General features: G+C 41.9%; 4 protein-coding genes across 6 annotated transcripts; 2 read left to right on the top strand and 2 right to left on the bottom strand.

Moving 5' to 3' along the window:
• Window positions 1-149: 149 nt before the first annotated feature.
• usb1 (U6 snRNA biogenesis 1) lies at window positions 150-2369 on the top strand. 3 transcript variants are annotated; one of them, XM_029152660.3, is made up of 8 exons: window positions 150-287; window positions 391-540; window positions 725-864; window positions 970-1153; window positions 1275-1328; window positions 1465-1570; window positions 1792-1872; window positions 2004-2369. In XM_029152660.3, exons 2-8 carry the CDS (start codon window positions 392-394, stop codon window positions 2109-2111), a joined length of 822 nt encoding a protein of 273 aa, XP_029008493.1. In that variant the 5' UTR covers window positions 150-287; window position 391; the 3' UTR covers window positions 2112-2369. The 3 variants fall into 3 exon arrangements, with proteins under 3 accessions (XP_029008493.1, XP_029008492.1, XP_029008494.1); XM_029152659.3 differs by having other exon boundaries at window positions 166-287; window positions 359-540; XM_029152661.3 differs by lacking the exon at window positions 150-287 and having other exon boundaries at window positions 397-575.
• Window positions 2370-2552: 183 nt separating this feature from the next.
• On the bottom strand, window positions 2553-7766 carry pla2g15 (phospholipase A2, group XV). The gene is made up of 7 exons (XM_029152656.2): window positions 7414-7766; window positions 6252-6408; window positions 5524-5645; window positions 5307-5405; window positions 4696-4920; window positions 3930-4042; window positions 2553-3635 (listed from the first exon to the last, which is right to left on the bottom strand). Exons 1-7 carry the CDS (start codon window positions 7562-7564, stop codon window positions 3234-3236), a joined length of 1269 nt encoding a protein of 422 aa, XP_029008489.1. The 5' UTR covers window positions 7565-7766; the 3' UTR covers window positions 2553-3233.
• A 60-nt stretch (window positions 7767-7826) lies between these two features.
• lcat (lecithin-cholesterol acyltransferase) lies at window positions 7827-12761 on the bottom strand. Its single transcript, XM_029154256.3, has 7 exons — window positions 12387-12761; window positions 10842-10998; window positions 10491-10606; window positions 10224-10319; window positions 9252-9476; window positions 8971-9166; window positions 7827-8642 (listed from the first exon to the last, which is right to left on the bottom strand). The coding sequence occupies exons 1-7, from the start codon at window positions 12532-12534 to the stop codon at window positions 8279-8281; spliced, it is 1302 nt and encodes a 433-aa protein (XP_029010089.1). The 5' UTR covers window positions 12535-12761; the 3' UTR covers window positions 7827-8278.
• A 1370-nt stretch (window positions 12762-14131) lies between these two features.
• uba2 (ubiquitin-like modifier activating enzyme 2) lies at window positions 14132-21595 on the top strand. Its single transcript, XM_029154255.3, has 17 exons — window positions 14132-14353; window positions 15417-15500; window positions 15601-15671; window positions 15770-15834; window positions 15917-16017; window positions 16153-16274; window positions 16354-16421; window positions 16547-16668; window positions 17016-17115; window positions 17209-17360; window positions 17562-17655; window positions 17816-17928; window positions 18266-18421; window positions 18631-18727; window positions 19108-19213; window positions 19322-19464; window positions 20408-21595. Exons 1-17 carry the CDS (start codon window positions 14213-14215, stop codon window positions 20617-20619), a joined length of 1947 nt encoding a protein of 648 aa, XP_029010088.1. The 5' UTR covers window positions 14132-14212; the 3' UTR covers window positions 20620-21595.
• The last annotated feature ends 398 nt before the right edge of the window (window positions 21596-21993 follow it).

Raw genomic sequence — 21993 nt, 5'->3', positions numbered from 1 at the left:
GTGCACGCGTGTCATTTAAATTTGTGATTAAAATATGGTTTGTCATTTCTATATCGTTTAATTGCATAGTTCTACTTTTACACATTAAGAAGCATTCACTGTATACACACATTCCTTCAAATCTGCTCTGTCCAGATAAAATAGTAGATTATCTGAGGGGGAACTAAAAGCAGCCGGCCTGTGTTTCACTGGGACCTAAATAAGCATCACAACAGGTTGTTTACAACGGAAGCACCGGATTGTATTGACGTACACCGTCTTAATGTTGAAGGCGCGGAATAACTAAGGTGACTTAGGACATTTAAATTATCCTGATCTTCTAAATAACGTTTTAACTGTCTCTTAATAATTTGGTTAGTTTGACATTTCCCGCCGCGGCTTCCAATGTAGGATGTTAGTTGGCTACAGCAGCAGCTCAGAGGAAGAGGACACCGAGGTGTGCGGCGAAGACTCTCGAAAGTGTCAAGAGGAAGCCACTATTAACGATGAGTGTCCAGCGAGGAAGAGAGCCAAAAATGAGGAATCGGTTACCAAACCAAGGTTTGCGTGACTAGGGATGTGTGGTGGCAGAGCATGTGAGCAGAAACAAAAATCACGCCACAACTAAGCGTATTCATGAGATGTCTCGCCACAGAGATTGTTAGATCTTGTTTTAAGTAAACAATGGATTCAAACGTGTATATCAGAATGTAGCTCTACTGTAGCTTTGCTGTGTGTTGTGCAGGCTGCCGCTCCCAGGTTGCCTGTTGACCATGTTTTCAGATGAATTGGAGCCACAGACAGAAGACAGCTCTCTTCATGGCGGTCGTATTCGCTCCTTCAAACACGAGAGAGGAAACTGGGCCACCTATGTTTATTTGCCGTGTAAGACTCATCCCCTGTAATATACATGCTTTGTCTTTAGCTGAAATACCAACTTGATTACGCACATCTGTTTCCTCATGTTAGCTCTCTGTCTCCTCTCATCAGACCAACCCGAGGAAGAGTTCACAGAGTTGCTTCAGGAACTGCTCTCAACTGCTGGGGCCTGTGGTGTGGTGTTGACTCCGCAGGAGGAGTTCCACATCAGTCTGTCTCAGACAGTGGTGCTGAGACACCACTGGATCCATCCCTTTACACAGAGCCTTAAGTCAGGCCTGGTGCACTGCAAAAGGTATTTCTTGTTCCCAAACACACATGAAAAAAGTCTGTTTTTTAATCTTGTAAGTAAATTAAGTAAAACCTAGTCAATCTCTGTAGTACGTTTCAGTCCTTCCTTTATTTCTTGCCACCAGGTTTATGTGCTCAACAGGAAAGCTGAGAGTTTATAGTAATGCTGAGAAAACAAGGTACAGTCCTTTAATTTCTTTCTCATAGTCCAAAAAATAGATTCTTTTATACCAAGAAGAAGCTCGGTTTTGGAAACTGTTTCCAAAACCGAGCTTCTTCTTGGTTTAACATGTTGTATCTTTTTCTACTTTGCAGAACGTTTCTGGGTATAGAGGTGTACACTGGGCATGCTCAGTTAATGGACCTGGTCGGAGTTGTGGACAGAACAATGGAGGAGTTTCACCTGGAAACTTTCTACAAGGTTAGTGATCAGCATATGGGTTTCATCTTGGTGCTCTGTAACTAAACTAGTTTGTATATTACAAGCCATGGATGTATAGTAGAAGAAAAGGTTTATTGTAGAAATTATTATTTGTCAAATTTCCAACACAGTATAGTATGTTTTTAAAAATAGGCAGAAACCATTGATTAGCCTGTGGGCAGGTGTATAGTCACATCCTGTCTTCAAACTTTGTCCTCTAGGAACCTTCTTTTCATGTGAGTTTGGCCTGGTGTGTTGGAGACATGACAGTGGAGATGAAGGAGTGTATTCAGGAGCTGCAGGTACCAATTCCTATGTCTTCTAATATAGTGATTCAGTTTTAATTTAGAGTGGTGAGACAATGTATTGACGATAAGAGATGAAGATGATCACTGTTCATTGTTGGCTAATGATTCATTTTGTTATTAATAAGCGCCTTGTTGATGAACATGAAGAAGGACCATTTGTCCTGACGTTAGATTGCATGGAGCTGCGCTGCAGGACTGGAAACAAGACCTTCTCCTTCCAACTGAATTCGTGAATCCTGACATGACCAACGCCTCTTGTGTCTTTGACCATGCTGCAAAGCCAAAGGATTTAGCTTCAATACAACTGTTACTGAGGTTTGACGAGACTAACCTGTCAGATTGTGTCTAGGCTAAAAATGTTTTAACTGTGTACATGTGTTTTATACTGTGTATAAATAAAGTTGAGTTCATACCTCTGCAAAAGACAGTGCCTATGAAACTGTATGAGACATGCTGCATGGTGTTTTGGCTGGGGTATGAGTTTGACTGTGACTGTTTCCAAACTGTATATGGCCATTTACTGTAGGTTGACGACATGAACACAGGAAATTGTTCATTGTCACCTAATGCAGCTAAAGTTACCATCAGTTGTCCAAATGATTACTGATCACTGAACAAAGCAACATACTGGCCAATCTATCATTGTGCAAACTGAATAACAAGAAGCAAATGGCTGAATGTCATGAAGTACTTTATTCAGTAGAAGGCAACATGTTTCTGATGCACAAGCATATAATCGACGAAGATGTGAGTAGCGTGAGAGCTGGATGCGCCATCACTCAGGTCTACTGCTGATTAAGCAGCCTGTGTAATTTCAGCTTGTGTAGGCAGCTAGTGTGTTGAGCCAAACCTGGGTAAAGTAGAATACATACATTAAATCATAAGAAGTGAAGAGTGTGTTGAATTTTAAAAGATAAAATTTACAAAAGTCTTTGTATGAAGTTAATTTTATTGTTGAACCAGCAATTAAAGTAAATATCCATGTCCCAGGTTTGGTTAAAGTCCATTATCACCTCACATAATACAGAACTTAACACTATTAAGCTTAGAAACACTAGAGTCAAACACATTCGTTCACTCAAAATCTCTTTTTACAGCAATAAAAGACTTATAGATATAATAAGAACAAAGAAAGTGGCACATAGAATAGATCCCTGGCTTATCTCTTGCACATACACATCATTTATTATAGTAATGCGGCTTTAGCAGGTAAAATCCTGGGTTTTATAAAATCTGAGATTAATATAACAGTCACTGTTTTTGGGTTTGCTCAAGTGTAAACAACCTGACCTATGTTGTACAATTGCAATGTGGCACATACAGGGGAGACGACTGGGACTCAGGGTCAGCCAGCATCAGGGCGAGTCCAGCACAGACAGGATGTAATTCACAGTGGTCACGTTCAACAACATTGTGACGTGTTCACAGCCTGGCAGCTCCTTTAAAGTCACGGGCTGCTTCTGCTTTCCTATCCATCGCCCGCACTGGATGGCGCTTCGCAGGTTCACCGTGCCGTCCCCGTCCCCATACACCACCTTAGGCTCCACATTGGGGAACTTGTCAGAGTACACAAAGGACTCGGACGTATTAATGCCGGTGCCGTACAGGCAGTGGACCTCCACGCCGGGGGGTGTGAGGTCGAATATTAGCGACTCCGTGTCCTGCCTCATCAGCCAGCCGTCCTTAAAATCCAGATCTGAGTAGAGCTGCTGGTAGTCCAGCACAGTGTAGTTGGCGGTGGGTGTCTGCACCAGGACCTTGAGGTGCCAGGATAGATTGATTAGCGGATTAGCTAGTTACATTTACTAAAACAGTTACACAATGACAGTTAACATGTTTGTAAAGCAGCAACAGCTGACTCAGCTAGAAAGCTATGTTATGTTCCACTGGCATCAAGAACGAAGTAGAGATTCACACACACACACACACACACACACACACACACACACACACACACACACACACACACACACACACACACACACACACACACACACACACACACACACACACACACACACACACACACACACACACACACACACACACACCTGATCTTTGGGCCAGGTGTGAACGTAGGGGAACAGCCAGGAGGTAGAGACTGCAGTACGTTGCTGGGAGCGCATCTTCAATGGGCTTATGACAGGGATGCGGTCATTGTCACCTGCAAATAGAAAAGAGGACCTGGTGGCAGAGAACTGAAACTGAGAGCTGAAAACTCTTAGACCACAAGTCCTGGGTGTAGAATCCACACCACGCTTGTATGGAATATTAACTCTTATTTTATTACTCTTATTATTTGTGATGCAAAATAAACCCATCATCAACGATTCCCAAAATGTTTCTGATCATGAGCCAGCAAGATTCTGTTTATTCTCATTTCAAGTTTCTTTTCATGCATATCAGTGGGTTATTTAGTTTGTAACGCTAAACCATTCAAATGATGAATGAATCACGGGATCACAAATTGAATTTTATGGTTTAGGCTCAAATATATTAGTGTGACAGAGGCTTTTAACAGCAACAACACACAGGAACTTCTGTAACTGCCTTTTTTGTAAGTTGGTAATTATGGAGTAATCTAGTGAAGAAACAAGGGAGAGTTGGAGAAGCTGCTGTAGAATAAAACTAAATCTGTGGCTCCACACATCTATAAATATGGGAAGTATATTCTACAAATAAGAGAATTTAAATACAAACTATTACCAATCGTTTATATATCTTCAGACAACAGAAATGTGGCCTGTTTGTTCTGCACTGGTGTTTTCATTAAGAATGAACTGGACCTGTTTTGGTACTACGGGTTCCATCCCTTACCAGAGATGACCACACGGAGGGTCTTGGCCACCCCAGCCCACGGCGGTCCTATGGCAATGAAGGACTTGATGTACTTGTCTTTCCAGGCCTGAGGCTGCTGGTTAAGGAAGTACAAGGTGTACAGGTTGCCCATACTGTGAGCGATCAGCACCACGGGCCCGCCTGCCTTTTTCGCCATGTCTTCAATCATATTCTGCAGATCCAGGAAATACTGTTTGTTCTCGTCTGCAACAGGAAAAGAAAAAAAAGCAGCAAAGATGAGTAAATTAAAGAGATACCCTGCACTTCCAATATTAAGCTGGAGCTACTCCAAGACTTAAACATTCAGCTAATTCCTGTTTGACCAGAAAGAGCTTCCACAGCAGTGGCACCAGTTGAACATGTGAGTTAACGGGTACATTTAAACACAAACCCAAATATTTCCCAACTATTGCAAACACAGCATTTGTGTGACACGCTAAAATGCATCACAAGGCAGCAACTATCCAAACTGCCACATCCTTTTTTCCACAAACCAGAAATGAGAGAAATACAGAGTTGAATTTTATATGAATATGAGTGACAGCAGGTTAAGAATTTAAGGAAATATGCATGTTTGTGCGTGTCCTTACTGGGAGCTTTCCTCCAATCGTATGGAGCCCCTCTGACATCATCGTCTCTGGTGTAGCCCTTGTCTACCAGTGTCTGCACTATGATAAAAAAATACATTCCTAGGAGGAAACACACCAACAGTCATAATCTGTCGCAGAAATCAGTCCCCTCATTGTCTGGACGTAGGTGTAACCTGGTCCTTCTCGACTAGAGCTGGATTTGGTGTCTTTTACTCACCCACACTGTCTCTGCTGGGGTCCAGATACTCCAGAGGGGACGTCTGTCCAAAATTTCCTGGGACGCGAACGTCCACGCCTGGCGGGAAGGAGGTGGTGTGTGTGGTGCTGTTGTAGACCAACCTAGACGTGGACAAAAGAGAACTGGATCAGTGTCAGTTCTGCATTCTGTGTACTTAGATACACCTCACTGCATGGCAACAAGACCTTTCCATTCGGTCCAACCTCAAGTGCAGCTGTGGGACAGCACATCTGGGTTTGTCAAGAAGTCATACAAACCATTACTGTGGCCGTGTAGTTTAAAGAGGGTCGTTTACATGTTAGTTAGCTTTTACCTTTAGATACAAAGTATTTCATTTGGCTGAGGAGCTTAAAACGAAAAGAGGAATGTTATGTTATCTCGCTCCCTGTTTCCATATGTTGTTGATAAAGTGAGGGTTCAATGGTCAGTTTACTCAGTGTGGGTTGATTAATTTAAAAACAGTTGATGAACCCACACAAATAATCTCATCATCTCTTCTGCAACATGTAAAAATATAAAAGCTTCATTTCATCCAGACGAGGGAAAAGGGGTACCAGGTGACTGTGAACACAAGCCATAGATCTTCTGTGTCGAAGACTTCTGTGCTGTGCTAGATCTAATAACCTCTAGACAATTTAAACTTTACCCACACCATGTTTCAGATCCTCAGCAGTACACAAAACAGCACATGGCTGATGCCCGCGTACCTGATGTTGTCTACCCAGCAGTCAATGGCTACAGGGACCAGCAGCTCCAGGTTGAGCCACAGAGTGAAGTAGCTGTCCGTCTTCTTGTAGCAGATGTAATGGACCACGCTGGGTTTGTCCAGCTTTGCCTCCAACTGGTTTCCCAGGTCTCCGGGAACTGCAGTGACAGTCAACAGTGAGCGACTAGTCAATGACAAACACTATACGAATTTATTTTGTAATAAATGTGAAAATATGCATATGTCTCATCCTGCGTCTGCCATCATGTGCATGCAAAATATTTCACTATGTGGTTATTCTAGCTCGTGTACATCCTCTTTCTACTTCATCGTTTGGTATAAAAATGATATTATCAGTAGTGAAAGATTTGTCAAATGACCGTTTTTTATGGGGTAAATACGATGAATCTAAATGTGACTGAAACTACTGCATGTCATCCAGTCCAGCCACGTTTGTGACTGTCCCACTGACGCTGTGAACTGTTGCTTAAGGATTTTTTGGGAAAAAAAAATCACTTTTATCTTCACAGAAAACATTTCAATCCACTTTGACTGTTTGACCACAACCACGAGCAAACAGCGGAGCGCTCGTGGGTCACGCACTTACAGAGTCTTATCACACTCGTGTTGTAAATGGGCCAACACGGATAAGTTCCTCTAAACCTGGGACCATTTCCACGAATGACTGGAAAACAGCGACAACCACACGCGTGTGTCTTAGCAGGCCGATCTTTACACATCAGTATTAAACTCATGTCTGGTCATGTGACCAGGAGGCGTCTGGGACAACAAACAACCCGCCGCGGACCACACGGTCACAAATACATATTAACTTGGCGACAATAACATTGTTTTGATGACTTTCATAACTTTGAGTCAAACTTCACTACGAAAGGTAGCGAGGGACGCAGGGACGCACTGAAAGCGAAATCAAAGTCCTCGACAGACAAACGATGACTAAGCCTCCAAGTTTTTAATAACGAAGAAAACACAAAGAAGACGTAACAGTCATTTAGAGGCTCTGAGTCTTTGGAATAGAATGATTGACTTAGTCACATTTTGAAAGGAGTTTTAGGCACACGTCAATGTCGAATCGCTGGCTGCTCCGCGGTTTGACGGGACATTTAGCAACGTTATTAAAGTGAACAACAACAAACACTTACTGATGACGACGGGAGGTCTGGAGGACACACAGGGCTCGTCGCCGGCACATTTCTTGAACGGCTTCCCGCTGCTCCGAGCCTTCAACAGCAACAACAACAAGCCGACTTGAAGCAGCGAAGAGGGAGCAGCTATCCGGAGCCAGCCCGCCATGTCGCCAGATGTCTCATAACCTCACGGACATGATGCGCGCGTGTGTGTGTGAATCTGCTGCGTCACGCTGTTATCCTCGTTATCCAAAAAATAACCGTTGACGTTGATCAGCGACCTAAAAAAAGGTGACGATCACGAGGACCAAAAGAATACAGAGCAATCAACCGCAACATCCAACAACCCCGCCTATCTCAGCAATCAAGTCCAAACACATCGATCCCAGATAAAGCCGAACGATTAATCATGTGACACACGTGACGTGTCGTGTCCAGATGCTTTATTAAACGTCAAAACATTCACATTTTAATACGGCGGCATAAATATGATGACTTTTATAACTATTTACTCCTTTCCTGTTTGCTGTGTGTACTTTACGATGACAACAATATGATGATCTATTCAAAGGAAGAACAGCAGAGATGAACATTTGTATAAAACTGCATAGAACAAGATTTCTAGTCACAGTACAGATTATATTTAACAGTAACCATGATCAACCATCTCGACATTATGCTCGACAATCAGGTTCAGATCCATAATGCAAATCGTGAGGGTATTTTGCAAACCCAGACTGATCTGGAACCAGCTGCGCTTATGGTAACTGTGGTAAAAGGTGCAAATTTATTTATGCTTCATTAACACTTGAACGGATACAAAGTCAACTAAACAGACATACAGCCACTTTATTTATTATCTCTTCAATACAGTTGTCTGCTATTTAGCTCCAGATTTGATGTCCACCTCTTTAGGTGTGTCTGACTCTCCCCCTAGAATCTGATGGATTTGGTTCAGCACTTTTTCGTGGAACACTATATCCAGGTGGGTCAGACCTCGATACTCTGTTACATGCACGGGCTGCTCCTGCTGCTCCTCCCAACGTTTGCAAAGACCCATGCTAAAGCTGTCCACTGTGTCGTCCCCGTCGGCGTAGACAAAGTCCACCGGGTCCACGTCGGGGTACTTTTCATCATAAATAAACGTCACCGGAGTCGGGAGCCCCACACCGTACATGCACCACACTTCAACACCAGGAGGCTGGAGATCACCAGTGAGGTTCTTGGTGTCCTCCCAGATGAACCTGGACCCAACAAGAAGACAAGGGGTCTGTTGGCTGTAGAACTTTTATATATACACATGTTAATATCAAATGGATATGGAAGAATAAAAGAATAACTTTTGACAGGTGCAGGTTAAAAATTCAAAGCTCAGGTCTTTACTTTGTGTCCTCCTGTCCTGACAATTCCTGACATGACAATTTAGAGTTCTCACAGTTCTCATGTGTTTAAAGGATAGGATCGATAGGATAGGATAGTGCGTTACTCCTCATTCAAAGCATGAGTCATCTACAGATCTGACACAATCTAGCCTTTATGAGCAAATGTCCAGATGTTTATGTTGTGAGTTACCAGCCATCCTCGAAATCAATGTCAGTGAAGAAGCGCTTGTAGTCCTGCTTGGTGTAGTTAAAGCTTGGCGTGGAAATGAAGACATGGTCCTCTGGCCAAAAATTCTCAAACGGTATCATCCAGGGATTAGTCGACGCCCTCCTTTGTTCCTCACGAACCTTGATATTTGAAATCATGGTGATTCCGTCATTGTTACCTGCAACAATGAGCACAGCAGCAGCTTGGTGAATTTAAAATGCTCGAGTACAGCTAAACACGTGAGCGATTGTGGTTTGCATCACCTGAGGCCATGACCCTTAGTGCTTTCACGCCACCTCCCCATGGAGCTCCCAGGGAAATGAAGCCCCTGATGTACTTGTCCTTCCAGGCCTGAGGCTGATGGTTGAGGAAGTAGAGGACGTAGTGGCAGCCCATGCTGTGTCCCAGCAGGTAAACGGGCTGTTGGTATCGCTCGTGCATTTCCTCCACCAGCTCCTGCAGCTTTTTGAAGTAGTCAGCGTTCTCATCTGTGGAACGAGGAATAATGATCCTCACAATTATATACATATGTTTTGTTGAATTTTATGTAACAAGGTTGGCACCAAAACGCAAAGGAGGCTCAAGGTTAGGTTGAATTTGCCTAGAAGAGAGAATCTTCTAGGCAAAGAATCTTCTAGGCAAATTCAAAATGAGGTGTTTTTTAGCTGTTTTTATTTAATTACCATGTAAACAAAATGTAATGCTACAAACCTTGAGTCAGGTTATGACTTCATTGTTTTGGCTTTATAGACTAGAACTTTGCAGGTGACATTTTCTGGCAAAGAGCAGCTTTATTACTAAGGCTAATTTTCAGGACGACGTTCTTATCATTGGTAGAGGGTTAAGTAGAGAGTTTACAGCGTTTAGACTGTCTCCAAAAAAAAATCATCATCCCATCATCCGATGGTCGTGTGAAACTATTGATCAGTGGAGTGAATTTCTTGTTTCTCTTATTAACACCACTAGCTCCCCTTCCCTTCTCATGCACATTTTATATGCTTAAAGCCAGTACATGCAAACTACCAACCCATCTCATTTACATACTTTCTCCACAACCACTGGTGACTTTATCCTGATGTGCCAACATAAAACCTTTCAGGTGTGAAACAGAAATATTTCCTCTCACTGCACACAGCTTTTTAGTGTCCGTTTTTTGTGTTCTTATTTGCTGTGGATTCCGTTGTATCTCTATTGACTGGGGTCAATGTCGTCCTATGACTGTTTGAGTTACTTACTAGGAGCCAACCTCCAGTCATACGGCGCTCCACGGACCGTCTCGTTCCGAATGTAGCCTGCGTTTTCCAAATGTTGGACCATAGTGTGAAAATAACCTGCAAAAAGCACAAACATTATGAGGCGTCAGCGTCTCCAGCAGCTCTGCTCACTATAAATTATATCAAAATGTATCTATTTATTATAGAAATTGAGCACTAGGCTGGGCGAACCTATCTAGGTATAATTATGAAATTCAATTGCAAAACATCCAGGAGACTTTGTCTCACCAGTCAGGTTGTTATAGTCAAGAAACTCAATAGGGTACGTCTGTCCAAACCCTGGCACCCGAACCTGCACCCCCGGTGAGTTGGACGACTGCCGGGTCGTCCTGTTGTAAACAAGTCTGAAGAACAAATGGATTATTAGTCTACATGAGTGACCAAAAGAGACGTCTGAAATACAGCACAACTCTGTCTTTCTCTCCCCCAGTTGAATTGCTTTTTGGAGTTTTTGACTTCTTTAAACTGGGAGACAGATATTCTGTAAATGTGTAGCAACACGCTATCCCCTGAGGTGAGTCAGAGACGAGCAAAAGTTCAGGCAAAAGAGAAAACAGACAATCGGCTGATCTATGTTACCTAATGTTATCTATCCAGCAGTCCACGCCAATGGGCATGAGCATGCTCAGGTCAATCCACAGAGGGAACCAGTCCTTGGTTTTCTTGTAGCACATCCAGTGGACAAGCGTTGGTTTGTCAAGCTTGGCCTCCAGACGGTTCCCCAGGTTTCCTGGTACTGGACAGACAAACACAAACAAACAGGTTACTGTAGATCAGTGCTGTGTCGCCTGGCGGACGTCACCCCAACATCTCACTAACGTTTTACTCTCGTGATACATTTCTCTATTGGTCTGAAAGGTTTGTTAAAAAAAGAAATTCCTGTCAGAATCACCAACGAGAACAATACGAACAAGAAGTTCATACTGAGACACAAACATTAAATATGAACAAATTAAAGCTTCTGGACACAAACAATACGTTTGACTAAAAAGGTTCATTTTGCCAACATTTTCACAAAACATACATTTAAACCTTAATTTTAAATTGTTCTCTAAATCTTACTTAATATTATTTATACAAAATGTAAAAAAATCTCCTTTTGGACACAGAGCCAAGTAAAGCCTCTGTATCTGACTGTCATTCTCTATAGTAGACAGCGTGAGTCCACATTAGGACAACGACCCTTTGACAGCAAACAAAGGAGCAGCAGGAACAAATGTCCCTCGGTGTCAGTATAAAATGAATGAGACAACAAAGTCTGATTCTGAAATATTATGTTGTAACATAACAACCTAACATGCTACTGTTGGTTAAATAATGCAGCTTTGTCCAAGAATCCTTCCTAAAACCTACTGAGGAAGGATGCACAGGTAAACAAAGACATGCCTGGTATTTTACAATCCCTTAGTTTTCACACATTTTACTGTTGTAAATCTAAATTACAGTTTTATGTTTGTAAGCATCCTGTTCTGTGACCATCCGCATTCAGTCTGCTTTTATTTTGGTGAGTCTATTGTTCAGCAAATTACATTAAATGATTGGACATTTAAAAATTCAGGGCAAAAGACAGAGCTCATCACCTGCTCCCATCCATGTAATAAAGCAGGGCGGTGGCAGCATCATGCTGACAGAATGCAACCAAGACTTCTTCTGTACCTGAACACAGCGATGCATATTTTTTTAATGTGTTTGTGAAAGGTCTTTTTAGGTCAAATGAAGTTATTGTTTTAAAAGGATGGAGCTGGGTAACCTTCAGCGAGTCGCGCTTTATGCATATGTCAGGTTTTGGGTAAAGGCATGTTCTTAGAAACACATTCAGAGTCAATATGTGGAGGACCAGTGAGGGGACAAACACTGACTCACATTTTTTTTGCTGAGAAACCGCTACTATGACCTAGATAAGAGGCAGACAAGCAGTAAAGCAAAGGGTCAAATGTACAGAGTACAGTGTGCAGCCTCACCGGCTACTACACACTGATCCTAGATGAATTCACCACAGCCTCCAGATTAGAAAACAAAACTGAATCCCCCTTAAAGTCACTTGGTTGTTGATACTAACCTCAGATGTGAAGTGAATTAGTGAAGCAGAAAAGTCAGACGTTATATAACAGCCCCTGAACTCACCGATGATGAGCGGAGGAGTGATGTTACTTGATTCTCTGGACTTGACTTTGGGTGGGAAAACGACGTTGACGATCCAAAAGCCTGTGGAGTGATGAAGCCCCAACAGAAACCCAAGAAGCAGCACCGAGCAAAGGCGTCCCGAACCCATGGTCGACCCAGCCAGCTTTGCTGCGCTTCGGTCTGAGAGGGAGGCCGGGGGGAGGGAGGGAGGTAGGGAGGCGGAGGAGGAGGGCCGGGCGGGCACGGAGCGGCGGCGATGGAGGCGCTGCGTGGTTCTGTTAGCAGCTTCCCGTGGACGCGACGGACCGTTCACATCTGGAGCATCTGTGGAACGGCCGAATTAAAACGGTGGGGATTATAGAGTCAAGCGCGAATAAAACGTGTCACTACAGGATAAACGTTACACGTTGACCTATTGATTTTAAGTCACACGTGTTTATTTACACAACAGAATGTAAATGATTAACACTGAGGGAGACTCATCACTTAGAAAAAGCGTGTTTTAAGAAAATAAAAGCCAGATATTGTTGAGGACAGTTGTGTTCAATTTAGGGAGCTAATGGTGTATGTAGTGCTAGGCTAAGGATTAAATAGTCGTTTAGTGGCATTGTGGCATTCGAGGACCTAGAAATTTCCATTGCACGGTAAAACATTTGCCTGAGATTGATTTACAGTGACAAGCTTCCACTTCCCAACACACGCAGCAGTCCAGCGGAACCTTCGGGTCAAACGATGCCTTCACGCTTTTCGTACAAGCCTTTCATAAGATTCAAGAACACATAGAATCAAATAATAACTTTTTTGGCTAGTTTCTTTTGTTAAAAAAAATGTTTGGTTGAAAAGATATAATTACACCTAAAAGCCTTTGAGTTGTGAGTTCCTTAAAGTTCAGGAAACGCAAGTCCCACAAAATTGGCGTTCTGATCTGACCTCCACCACAAAGACTGCCCGTGTTAATGGATATACTGTAAATGTTGTCCTAGTAGGCAAAGATAATTAGACTTGATGTGAGTGTGTGTAGATCTGTTAGCATTCTTATTATTAATGTCCCTTACTTCTTGTGTGTACATCCATCTGTGACAGCATTAAAGTGTGCAAAATAATTTCCCTCTGGGATTAATAAAGTTTTTTGAATCTTGACTAACATATGTTAAAACAAGAGACTTGTGCAAAGATGCACCGCGAGTATGTTTAGACTGCTTTTCATTATTTATGCACCTGAGATACTCTCATTTTAAACTATGAAACATGACTAGATTCATATAAATAAAAAAAGATTACTTTAAAAAGTTTGCTACTCTCATTGTGGTCTTGAAAATAAATAGGAATGCAAAGAAATAGAATAAATTTCATTAAACTCACCAGGCAACATGAATTTTACCTGTCTCTTTTTTTCGGCTTTTCCCATCAGGGGTTGTCACAGTGAATCATCCTCTTCCATCTCACTCTATCCTGAGCATTTTCTATACTCACACCAGCCAACCTCATGTCCTCTGTTATCATATCCATATATATCCAGCTATATATTCAGCTTGTTCGCCAACATACTTCTACAAATATATTCATTATCCCCCTCCTCTGTACATGTCCAAACCATCTCAGTCTGGCCTCTCTGACTTTGTTGCTAACACAGGCAACGTGAACTGTCCCTTTGATGAATTTCACCTGTCCAGCAGAGGGCGATCAAACAACAATGCGCCTGTGAATGGTGCAGGAGAAGAGTTCAATTGACCCGGAAGTGGGCGGGTCTCCGGCTCTGGTAAAGAAAAGCTAGCCACTAGCCTCCCTGTGCAGCGGGCTCTGGTTCTGTCTTCTAGCCGAATAACATGGCTCAGCTTGTGGGTTCCCTCCGAAAAGAGCTGGCCGATTCTCTTTCCACCAGCAAGGTGCTGGTGGTGGGGGCGGGAGGGATTGGCTGCGAGCTTTTGAAGAACCTCGTCCTCACCGGCTTCAAAAACATCGAAGTGGTCCGTAACGTTTATGTTTATTTGTGTGTTAGCTAGCTAGCTGCTACCATGCTAGGTCTTTGTGCTGCACCGATTGCGCCGGGATGTGTGTGGGCGCAGGCTAATTCCTGATACATAGCTAATACGTTCATGCTGCGGTAGAAGTAGTAGTAGTAGTTTTAAGATGTCAGCTTTGTTCCCAGATGAACAAATATGTGTTCACCTTCGGCTACTGAAAGAAAAAAATCTCGAAGCAATGCGGCTGGAGTTTTTGGCGCCACTGTACCGCTGAGTTAGCTCCACGACTTCTTATAATTAGGCACCTTGTTAACGTGTCGTTGGAAGCAATGCACAGACACGCTGGGGTAACCCTCTGTTTAGTCCTGTCAACCTGAAAACAATGTAGCTATAAGCACGTGGGTTCTAAGTTCAAAAGATTACACTCGATTGAAGGGTGAACCTGTGCAGGTATTAATAGTTTGTCAGATGATGCAAGTACTTGAGACTGATTGGTTTCCGGGACTTGGGGGCTTCATGATCCCTCTAGGGAGCTTTTAAATGGTAACTGAGAAGGATCAGATGCACTTGTGTATTTTGGAACATTTTATCAAATTAGTCATCAGGAGAAGTAATGCTTAATTGAGAACATACTGTTGCAGAAATGAATGAATGAATGAATCATTTTTAAAGATCACAGAGGAGAACAGCAGATTGATGCAGGAATACTTATACAAATTAAGCTGGTCTCAGCTGCAGAACATTATAAATAATAACCAAGAGGTCTTATAGGTATTTATAAAATAAGTGTTAACGTGCACCAGCAGAGGTTTATGATGTAGTTAACAAATCTCTGAGATAGTGTTTTTAATTGTTGTTTAATTGCTGTTTATGTTGTTTAAATCGACCAGCCTTAATATTAAAAGCAGTGTTTTTGGACAAGGCTCAGTATTGGCTGGTCTGGACACTGGTCTGAAACTATGAGGTGCCATGAAACCAACCAGTTGGTGTTACTATTGAGGCAGGATGCTTTACATCTCGTTTTGATTTGATGTCACGACTGACATTTCGATCCTATTTTTCGCAGATTGACCTGGACACTATTGATGTCAGCAACCTCAATCGACAGTTCCTTTTTCAGAAGAAGCATGTTGGCAAGTCTAAAGCACAGGTATGTGAACGCAAAATGCTAGCTGCTTTCTTCTTTCAAAATCTTGTTTGATATACAAATATTCGTGTGTATGTGAATTCTTCCCCCTGTTGTTTGACAGGTGGCCAAAGAGAGTGCCTTGCAATTCTGTCCCAGTGCAAATATCATTGCCTATCATGACAGCATCATGAAGTTAGTTTCTTTCTCTTGCTTCACTAATTTAACCTGAACTACTAATTCCTCTCTCATAACACTAGAATAAGTGTCATATATTTTTTTTTTGCCCACAGCCCTGACTATAATGTGGAGTTCTTCAGGAAGTTTGTGCTGGTGATGAATGCTCTGGATAATCGAGGTATTCTCACCTAATCTTTAAAAGCCATGTTTATCTTTCATATTACTCAAAGTGTGAACACTTTGAACATTTTTCTTTATAGCGGCCCGCAATCATGTGAACAGAATGTGTTTGGCAGCTGATATCCCTCTGATAGAAAGTGGCACAGCAGGATACCTGGGACAAGTCACAGTCATTAAGAAGGTAGGACTTACAAATCAGGGTTATGCTGTAATGTTTTAGTTCAGTATAATGTCTGATGAAGGGCTTGTTTACCTTACTTTATGCTGTTGTCTGTTTTGTTCCTTGATTTCTTTCCATCGATCATGCTTTCCACAGGGACTGACAGAGTGCTATGAGTGCCAACCTAAACCCACCCAGAAAACATTCCCAGGATGTACCATAAGAAACACACCCTCTGAGCCCATACATTGCATTGTGTGGGCGAAATATCTCTTTAAGTACGACTTTATAATTAGCATTATTTAGTTGGACTACAAAGCAACCATGCTCATCATATTTTACTATTTGTCTTTACAGTCAGCTATTTGGAGAAGAGGATGCAGATCAAGAGGTGTCACCTGACACAGCTGACCCAGAAGCTGCATGTTCGTGTGACTTGCATTTGTTCTGCTTGGTTTGCACTTCATTTGTGATGGAGGTTTTCAAAATGGCAGAATTAGTAGCAAAATATTCAAGGCAGTTGAACACTTCTACATTGTTATGTACACAGGGAACCCTGAGGAAACAGCAGCTCGTGCCACAGCCTCAGAAAAAGATGGTGACATCAAGCGGATCTCTACCAAGGAATGGGCCCGCTCCACTGGCTATGATCCCATCAAACTTTTCAACAAGGTTAGTCAAAGTTTTTTTTAATGAAAATGATTTCATGTAAAATGTATTAATGCAATTAATAACATAGTATACACACAATGTGTAGCTGATCAGTTCAGTGTTCAATTGTATGTGTGTGTTTAATTACATGGAACACATTGTTACATGTTTCATATATCAAGCATTAGCACTTGTCACTGTTGTAGAAAAGACTGCTAAGACCGATGGGTCTAATTATAAAACATAAATGAGAACATAAAATTCGTTACTCATCAGGTGAAAATCTGTTTATTGCCCTGCGGCGCTGCTAGAATCACTACTAGAGCAAACTAATACTAGAATGTTTAACGTTGAAATTTCATCTCCAGCTTTTCAAAGATGACATCATGTATCTGCTGACAATGGATAAGCTCTGGAAGAAGAGGAAAGCTCCCACGCCTTTGGACTGGCAGGAGCTTGAGAAAAGTGGTATGACTGTTAATTGTTTTAATCTATACCAGAAAGAACATAAAGGAGATTCTGACTCGGTAAGCATTGTCTTTTATTTTTTGTCTGTCCCAGAATGTCCTCAGGAGGACACTCCTGGTACAGGCCTGAAGGACCAGCAGGTTCTGGGTGTTTGGGGTTGCTGCAAATTATTCCAGCACAGCGTGGAGACACTTCGCCTACAACTTAAGGAGAAGGGAGATGCTGCTGAGCTGGTCTGGGACAAGGTAATGTGCACCAATACAACACAGTCATAGTAGTTGAAACTTATCCTAAAATCTTATGAGAACAATACTGGTAAAACATTGTTGCATAACTGTGTGCTTTCAATTGTGAGAACATGAACTTTCCAGATAATACACAGTGTAGTGAAATAACTTACAGATACATGTGTTTGAATGACTCGCACGCGTTCCTCTTTTTCTCAGGATGACCCTCCAGCCATGGACTTCGTTACTGCAGCAGCAAACCTACGTATGCACATCTTTAGCATGAACATGAAGAGTCGCTTTGATGTCAAGTGTAAGTCAGCTGACTCCCTTCTTTTCATAACGAGTGGTGCAAGAAACTGTAGGTCGGATTTGTTTAATAATCATGCAATAATCGTCATCTAGATTAGTTTGCACTCTCTCTAAGTACATCACGTCCTCACACACGTCTACTGACTTGATTTGTTGTTCAGCCATGGCAGGAAACATCATCCCAGCTATTGCCACAACCAACGCTGTCATTGCTGGACTCATTGTGTTGGAGGGGCTCAAGATCCTTTCAGGGGAGCTGGAGTCCTGTCGCACGGTTAGTGCAACTAAAACACAGTAGTGTATTAGATTACTGGTACGTACTGTACATTAGCCACATGATAAGGCATTAATCAAATGTTTCCAGGTTGAAATGAGGTGAACATCATAACCTGATCACTGGCTATGTTCTATTTGAGGTGTGAGCTTTGTAAATATTGGTCATAGTATTTGTGTGACCAGTGAAGTTACCATAAGTAATATGTTTATAACTAAGGGACTAATCCAGGTAGAAACCAACTCTGACCATGGCTTTTCCAGTGGTTTGGGCCCAGATGTCATTTGACTCTGTTACACGCTGTAAGTTTTAAAAGTTCTCTGTGTGTCATTGACAGATTTTCTTGAACAAGTGTCCGAACCTCAGGAAGAAGCTGCTTGTCCCGTGTGTTCTGGACCCACCTAGTGCCAATTGCTACGTCTGCACCAGCAAACCGGAAGTCACAGTCAAACTCAATGTCCATAAAACTATGGTCCTTACTCTACAGGACAGGGTAACATAGCAAACCCCTTTTTTAAAACATCATAGCTCCAAGTTTCTGGTTTTATTGGTCAATAAATTCCACGTTGTCTTTTAGTAATTAAAAAATAAATTGTACATATACCTTTTTTTAAAGATGGCAAATGTTATGGTGAGATGTTCAGTGTTCTCATTTATGGTGATTGTGTGTGTGTGTGTGTGTGTGTGTGTGTGTATGCTCAGATCCTCAAGGAAAGGTTTGGTATGGTGGCTCCAGATGTTCAGATAGAAGATGGAAAAGGGACCATTCTCATCTCCTCAGAGGAAGGAGAGACGGAAGGTAAGGAGGAAGTGACAGTTAAAGCAAATTCACTGTTAGACATTAATTTGACAATTTAACCATCTTTCACCTATAGTCACTGAATTTAAATATAAGCAGGATAATAGCGAAAACACAAGTAGAAATGGAGACGAATAGAGGCAGATGGCAGGAGCAGTTGGAAGTTTAGACAGGAGAGGGCGCTTTAAAAACAATTGTCAAATTATTCCATAATTGAAATTCATCTAGACAGGTAAACATTTAAATATTGTTTAGTATCTTTGTTGACATAGTTAATGAGTTAATTATCCTTTATTTGAAATGTAAAATGTCATCACAATGTTCAGCTTATGTAAGTATTAAGAATTACTGTGCGTGTGTGTCTTATATCTAAACAACAGCCAACAACAGCAAATTTCTTGCTGACTTTGGGATCCGTAATGGCAGCCGTCTGCAATCCGATGACTTCCTTCAAGATTATACGCTGCTCATTAACGTCCTACATACGTACGTGGCTCAGTGCATGTGAATCGATAAATTAAAGACTCTGTCCATGGTTGAATATGTCCATGTGAAGATAATTGAAATGATAATCAGTTGTGCGTCTGTCTTCAGTGAAGAACTTGAACGTGATGTGGAGTTTGAGGTGGTAGGTGAGGCCCCAGACAAAGCCCCAACCCCTCAGCATAACAAGGAAGAGACTAACAGCATCTCCAATGGCAACAAGGACTCTGCCCAGCCTTCCACCTCCTCTAAAGGTGAGCAGTATGATAAAATGTCATTTTTATCTAGTACATTGAATATGGTGCCAATCAGGTTGTTTTGCAGTGATACCTGCACTAACAGCTCCCAGTTGGCACTGGGTAGGAAGGAGGCAGCGGGAAAACAAGCAGGACTGTGGTCCTGAAGGACTCTGGTTCCTCAGCCCCACATTAGCACTACAGGAAAATGACAGCCACGTCATTCGTGTCATGAGGTCACACAGTAAAAACACAGCGACGGGGTTGTCAGTCAGTTACTGAACTTTGCCCTACATTCCATTTTACTGAACTCTGCGTTTTAACAGGTTTAGATTGATTAGTTGCAACTCTGCCTTGCAGAGACACTGAATGTAGATACTCCTGATTTAGGGCTGAAAGCCCCAATTTTGATGTTCCTACTTATCACTGTGTTAGACAGGATGTAAACTCCTAGATGTAAATGCTCCACCACTTGAATCGGGTTTACAGATATGTAGATGTCTCAAACAGCAGAGGGTTGTTGTTGCCACTAAGCTAAAAAAGGTGTGGTCTGAGTGGCTGTAGAGAAAATGTTTTCAATCTGCAACACTGAACACCAGCGGGCTGATGCAACAGCATTTTATGGACAGTATCAACTAATGGATGGTGCAGGTTTAGCTGAAAATTCAGTGTATAGCTGTGTTTGAAAATAGCTCAGAGTGGAGCCTGTTTTTATTTTGCATTTAGTAGTAAATGATATTGACCAATTGAATGCTTAACCCGCCAATGCGTTCGAATCCACAAAATAACCTCCGTAAATAGCCACGCCGGTTAAAATTAAGATGTCCTGCTACATTCTGAATCAAAACGTTGGATTTGGTCTGTAGCCCTGGGTCCGTTTGGGACAGCTTTAATCTGTATTAAAAGGCTTTAATCTGTATTTGTTGGAAACAGTATCTGATAGTCTTGTTGTCCTAAACAGCTCCATCAGAGGACGGCGAAGACGTCATGATTGTTGACTCCGACGAGGAGGAAGGTGGGACGTCTAGCTCTGCTGCAGCAGGCCCTGTTGCTACAAAGAGGAAGCGCTCTGACCCAGGAACAGGCGAGACCTCTATCAAACGTCCAAGGCCAGACCAGTCGAGTGCAGCAGCTGCCCCCAATGAAGATGATGACATCATCGCTCTGGACTAACCTTTCTTGAAGGACTGAGAACTTTTTGAATGCTTGTTATTTTGACTCAGACAGACAGTAAGCTTCTATAAAACACCTCTTTTATGAAGAACAGTTTACTGACCTGGTAATTGTTGATCACTTGCTCCTCCCCAACTCTGTGCTGTGCTTTCATAGTCCCTCCACTCCCTGACATGCTGTAAATAGGTTCTACACTTCAAAACAGTTTTGAAAATTACATTAAACTTTGTTATTTTTATTTCTGTTCCCTATAAAATTCCTCTCTTAATGGTTAAAGTGTTTTTTGTATTTTTTATAGATGTACTGTATTTCTCATGCTACACAGGTCAGGGTGTTTTTGTGCTTTGTGGTCAGGTTACAAAATATATCAAAACCAAAACATTTCTTAGATCGTAATATTGATGTCAGTTATTGTGAAGGGACGCTGATGGACATTTAAATCTAGGAGGCTGCAGCTTCTGGTGCTCCAGTCTGGGTGTGTGTCTTTAGGTGCTGTTGCTGTCTGTGACTGGGTCCGTGGTGGAGAAGTTTGCTACCTCTTTTTTAGAACTAACTCATTTTGGCTGCAAATGCGTAACCATGCACTCTATAACACCACCACTGTAAAGTGTCCAGCCCATCAATCAATTAGGTACTTGGTCGTGGAGTAGCATGGTCATGCTAGCTCCTGGTTAAATTGCAGAGACTGCACTGAAACATGTTATGATCAGTTCTTAATTAATTCATCCTGTTGGAGCGCAGGAAGCTCAGTTCATTTGAAGATGTTAAAACAGAGATGGAAGAGAACCAGGCATTGTTTTTGATCCAGCAGCAGTTAGAGTGGTTTGTTAGGAACATTTCAGCACCTGCCGAGTTCTCCAGTGTGTCCCATTTTTGCATTGTCTATAATTTAATATTCCATTGTTATCTGACTTGTGGAATGACCACGGGAGGCTGTTGGACCAATTTGGTGAAGACAATAAACTTAACAAAATTATTATGTGCTAGTCATGTTTTGTATTTCCATGGATTTACATGTTTAATGTGTTACACATGATCTCCATTCCAAGACTAATTGCAAATATGTCAAAAATGTTATTTTTTTTCTATACATAGCTAATTTATACCATTTGGAATTTTTGAACAGTTTTGTTCTTTATAAGCTTATTGTAATATGGTTCTGCAAAATAAAAGACATCACGGTACTTGAATATCTGCAAATTCAGATATTTGAGGACAAGTTAAATTCTCATGCACAAATGCGCCTCTGTTATGGTAAATACTGAGTGTCCATTTCAGGGATTAAAGTCTAACTGAAATGTGGCCAGGTCTGTACAAAGTGTGACATTCCTGAGAAACATGACAGTAATGATGCAATGCTAGATAATGAAGATA

The sequence above is a fragment of the Betta splendens genome, chromosome 6, assembly GCF_900634795.4.
Source record: "Betta splendens chromosome 6, fBetSpl5.4, whole genome shotgun sequence".
NCBI classification, from domain to species: Eukaryota; Metazoa; Chordata; class Actinopteri; order Anabantiformes; family Osphronemidae; genus Betta; species Betta splendens.
Note: the sequence above shows the minus strand (reverse complement) of the source record. Positions and strands in the feature narration are given on the sequence as shown.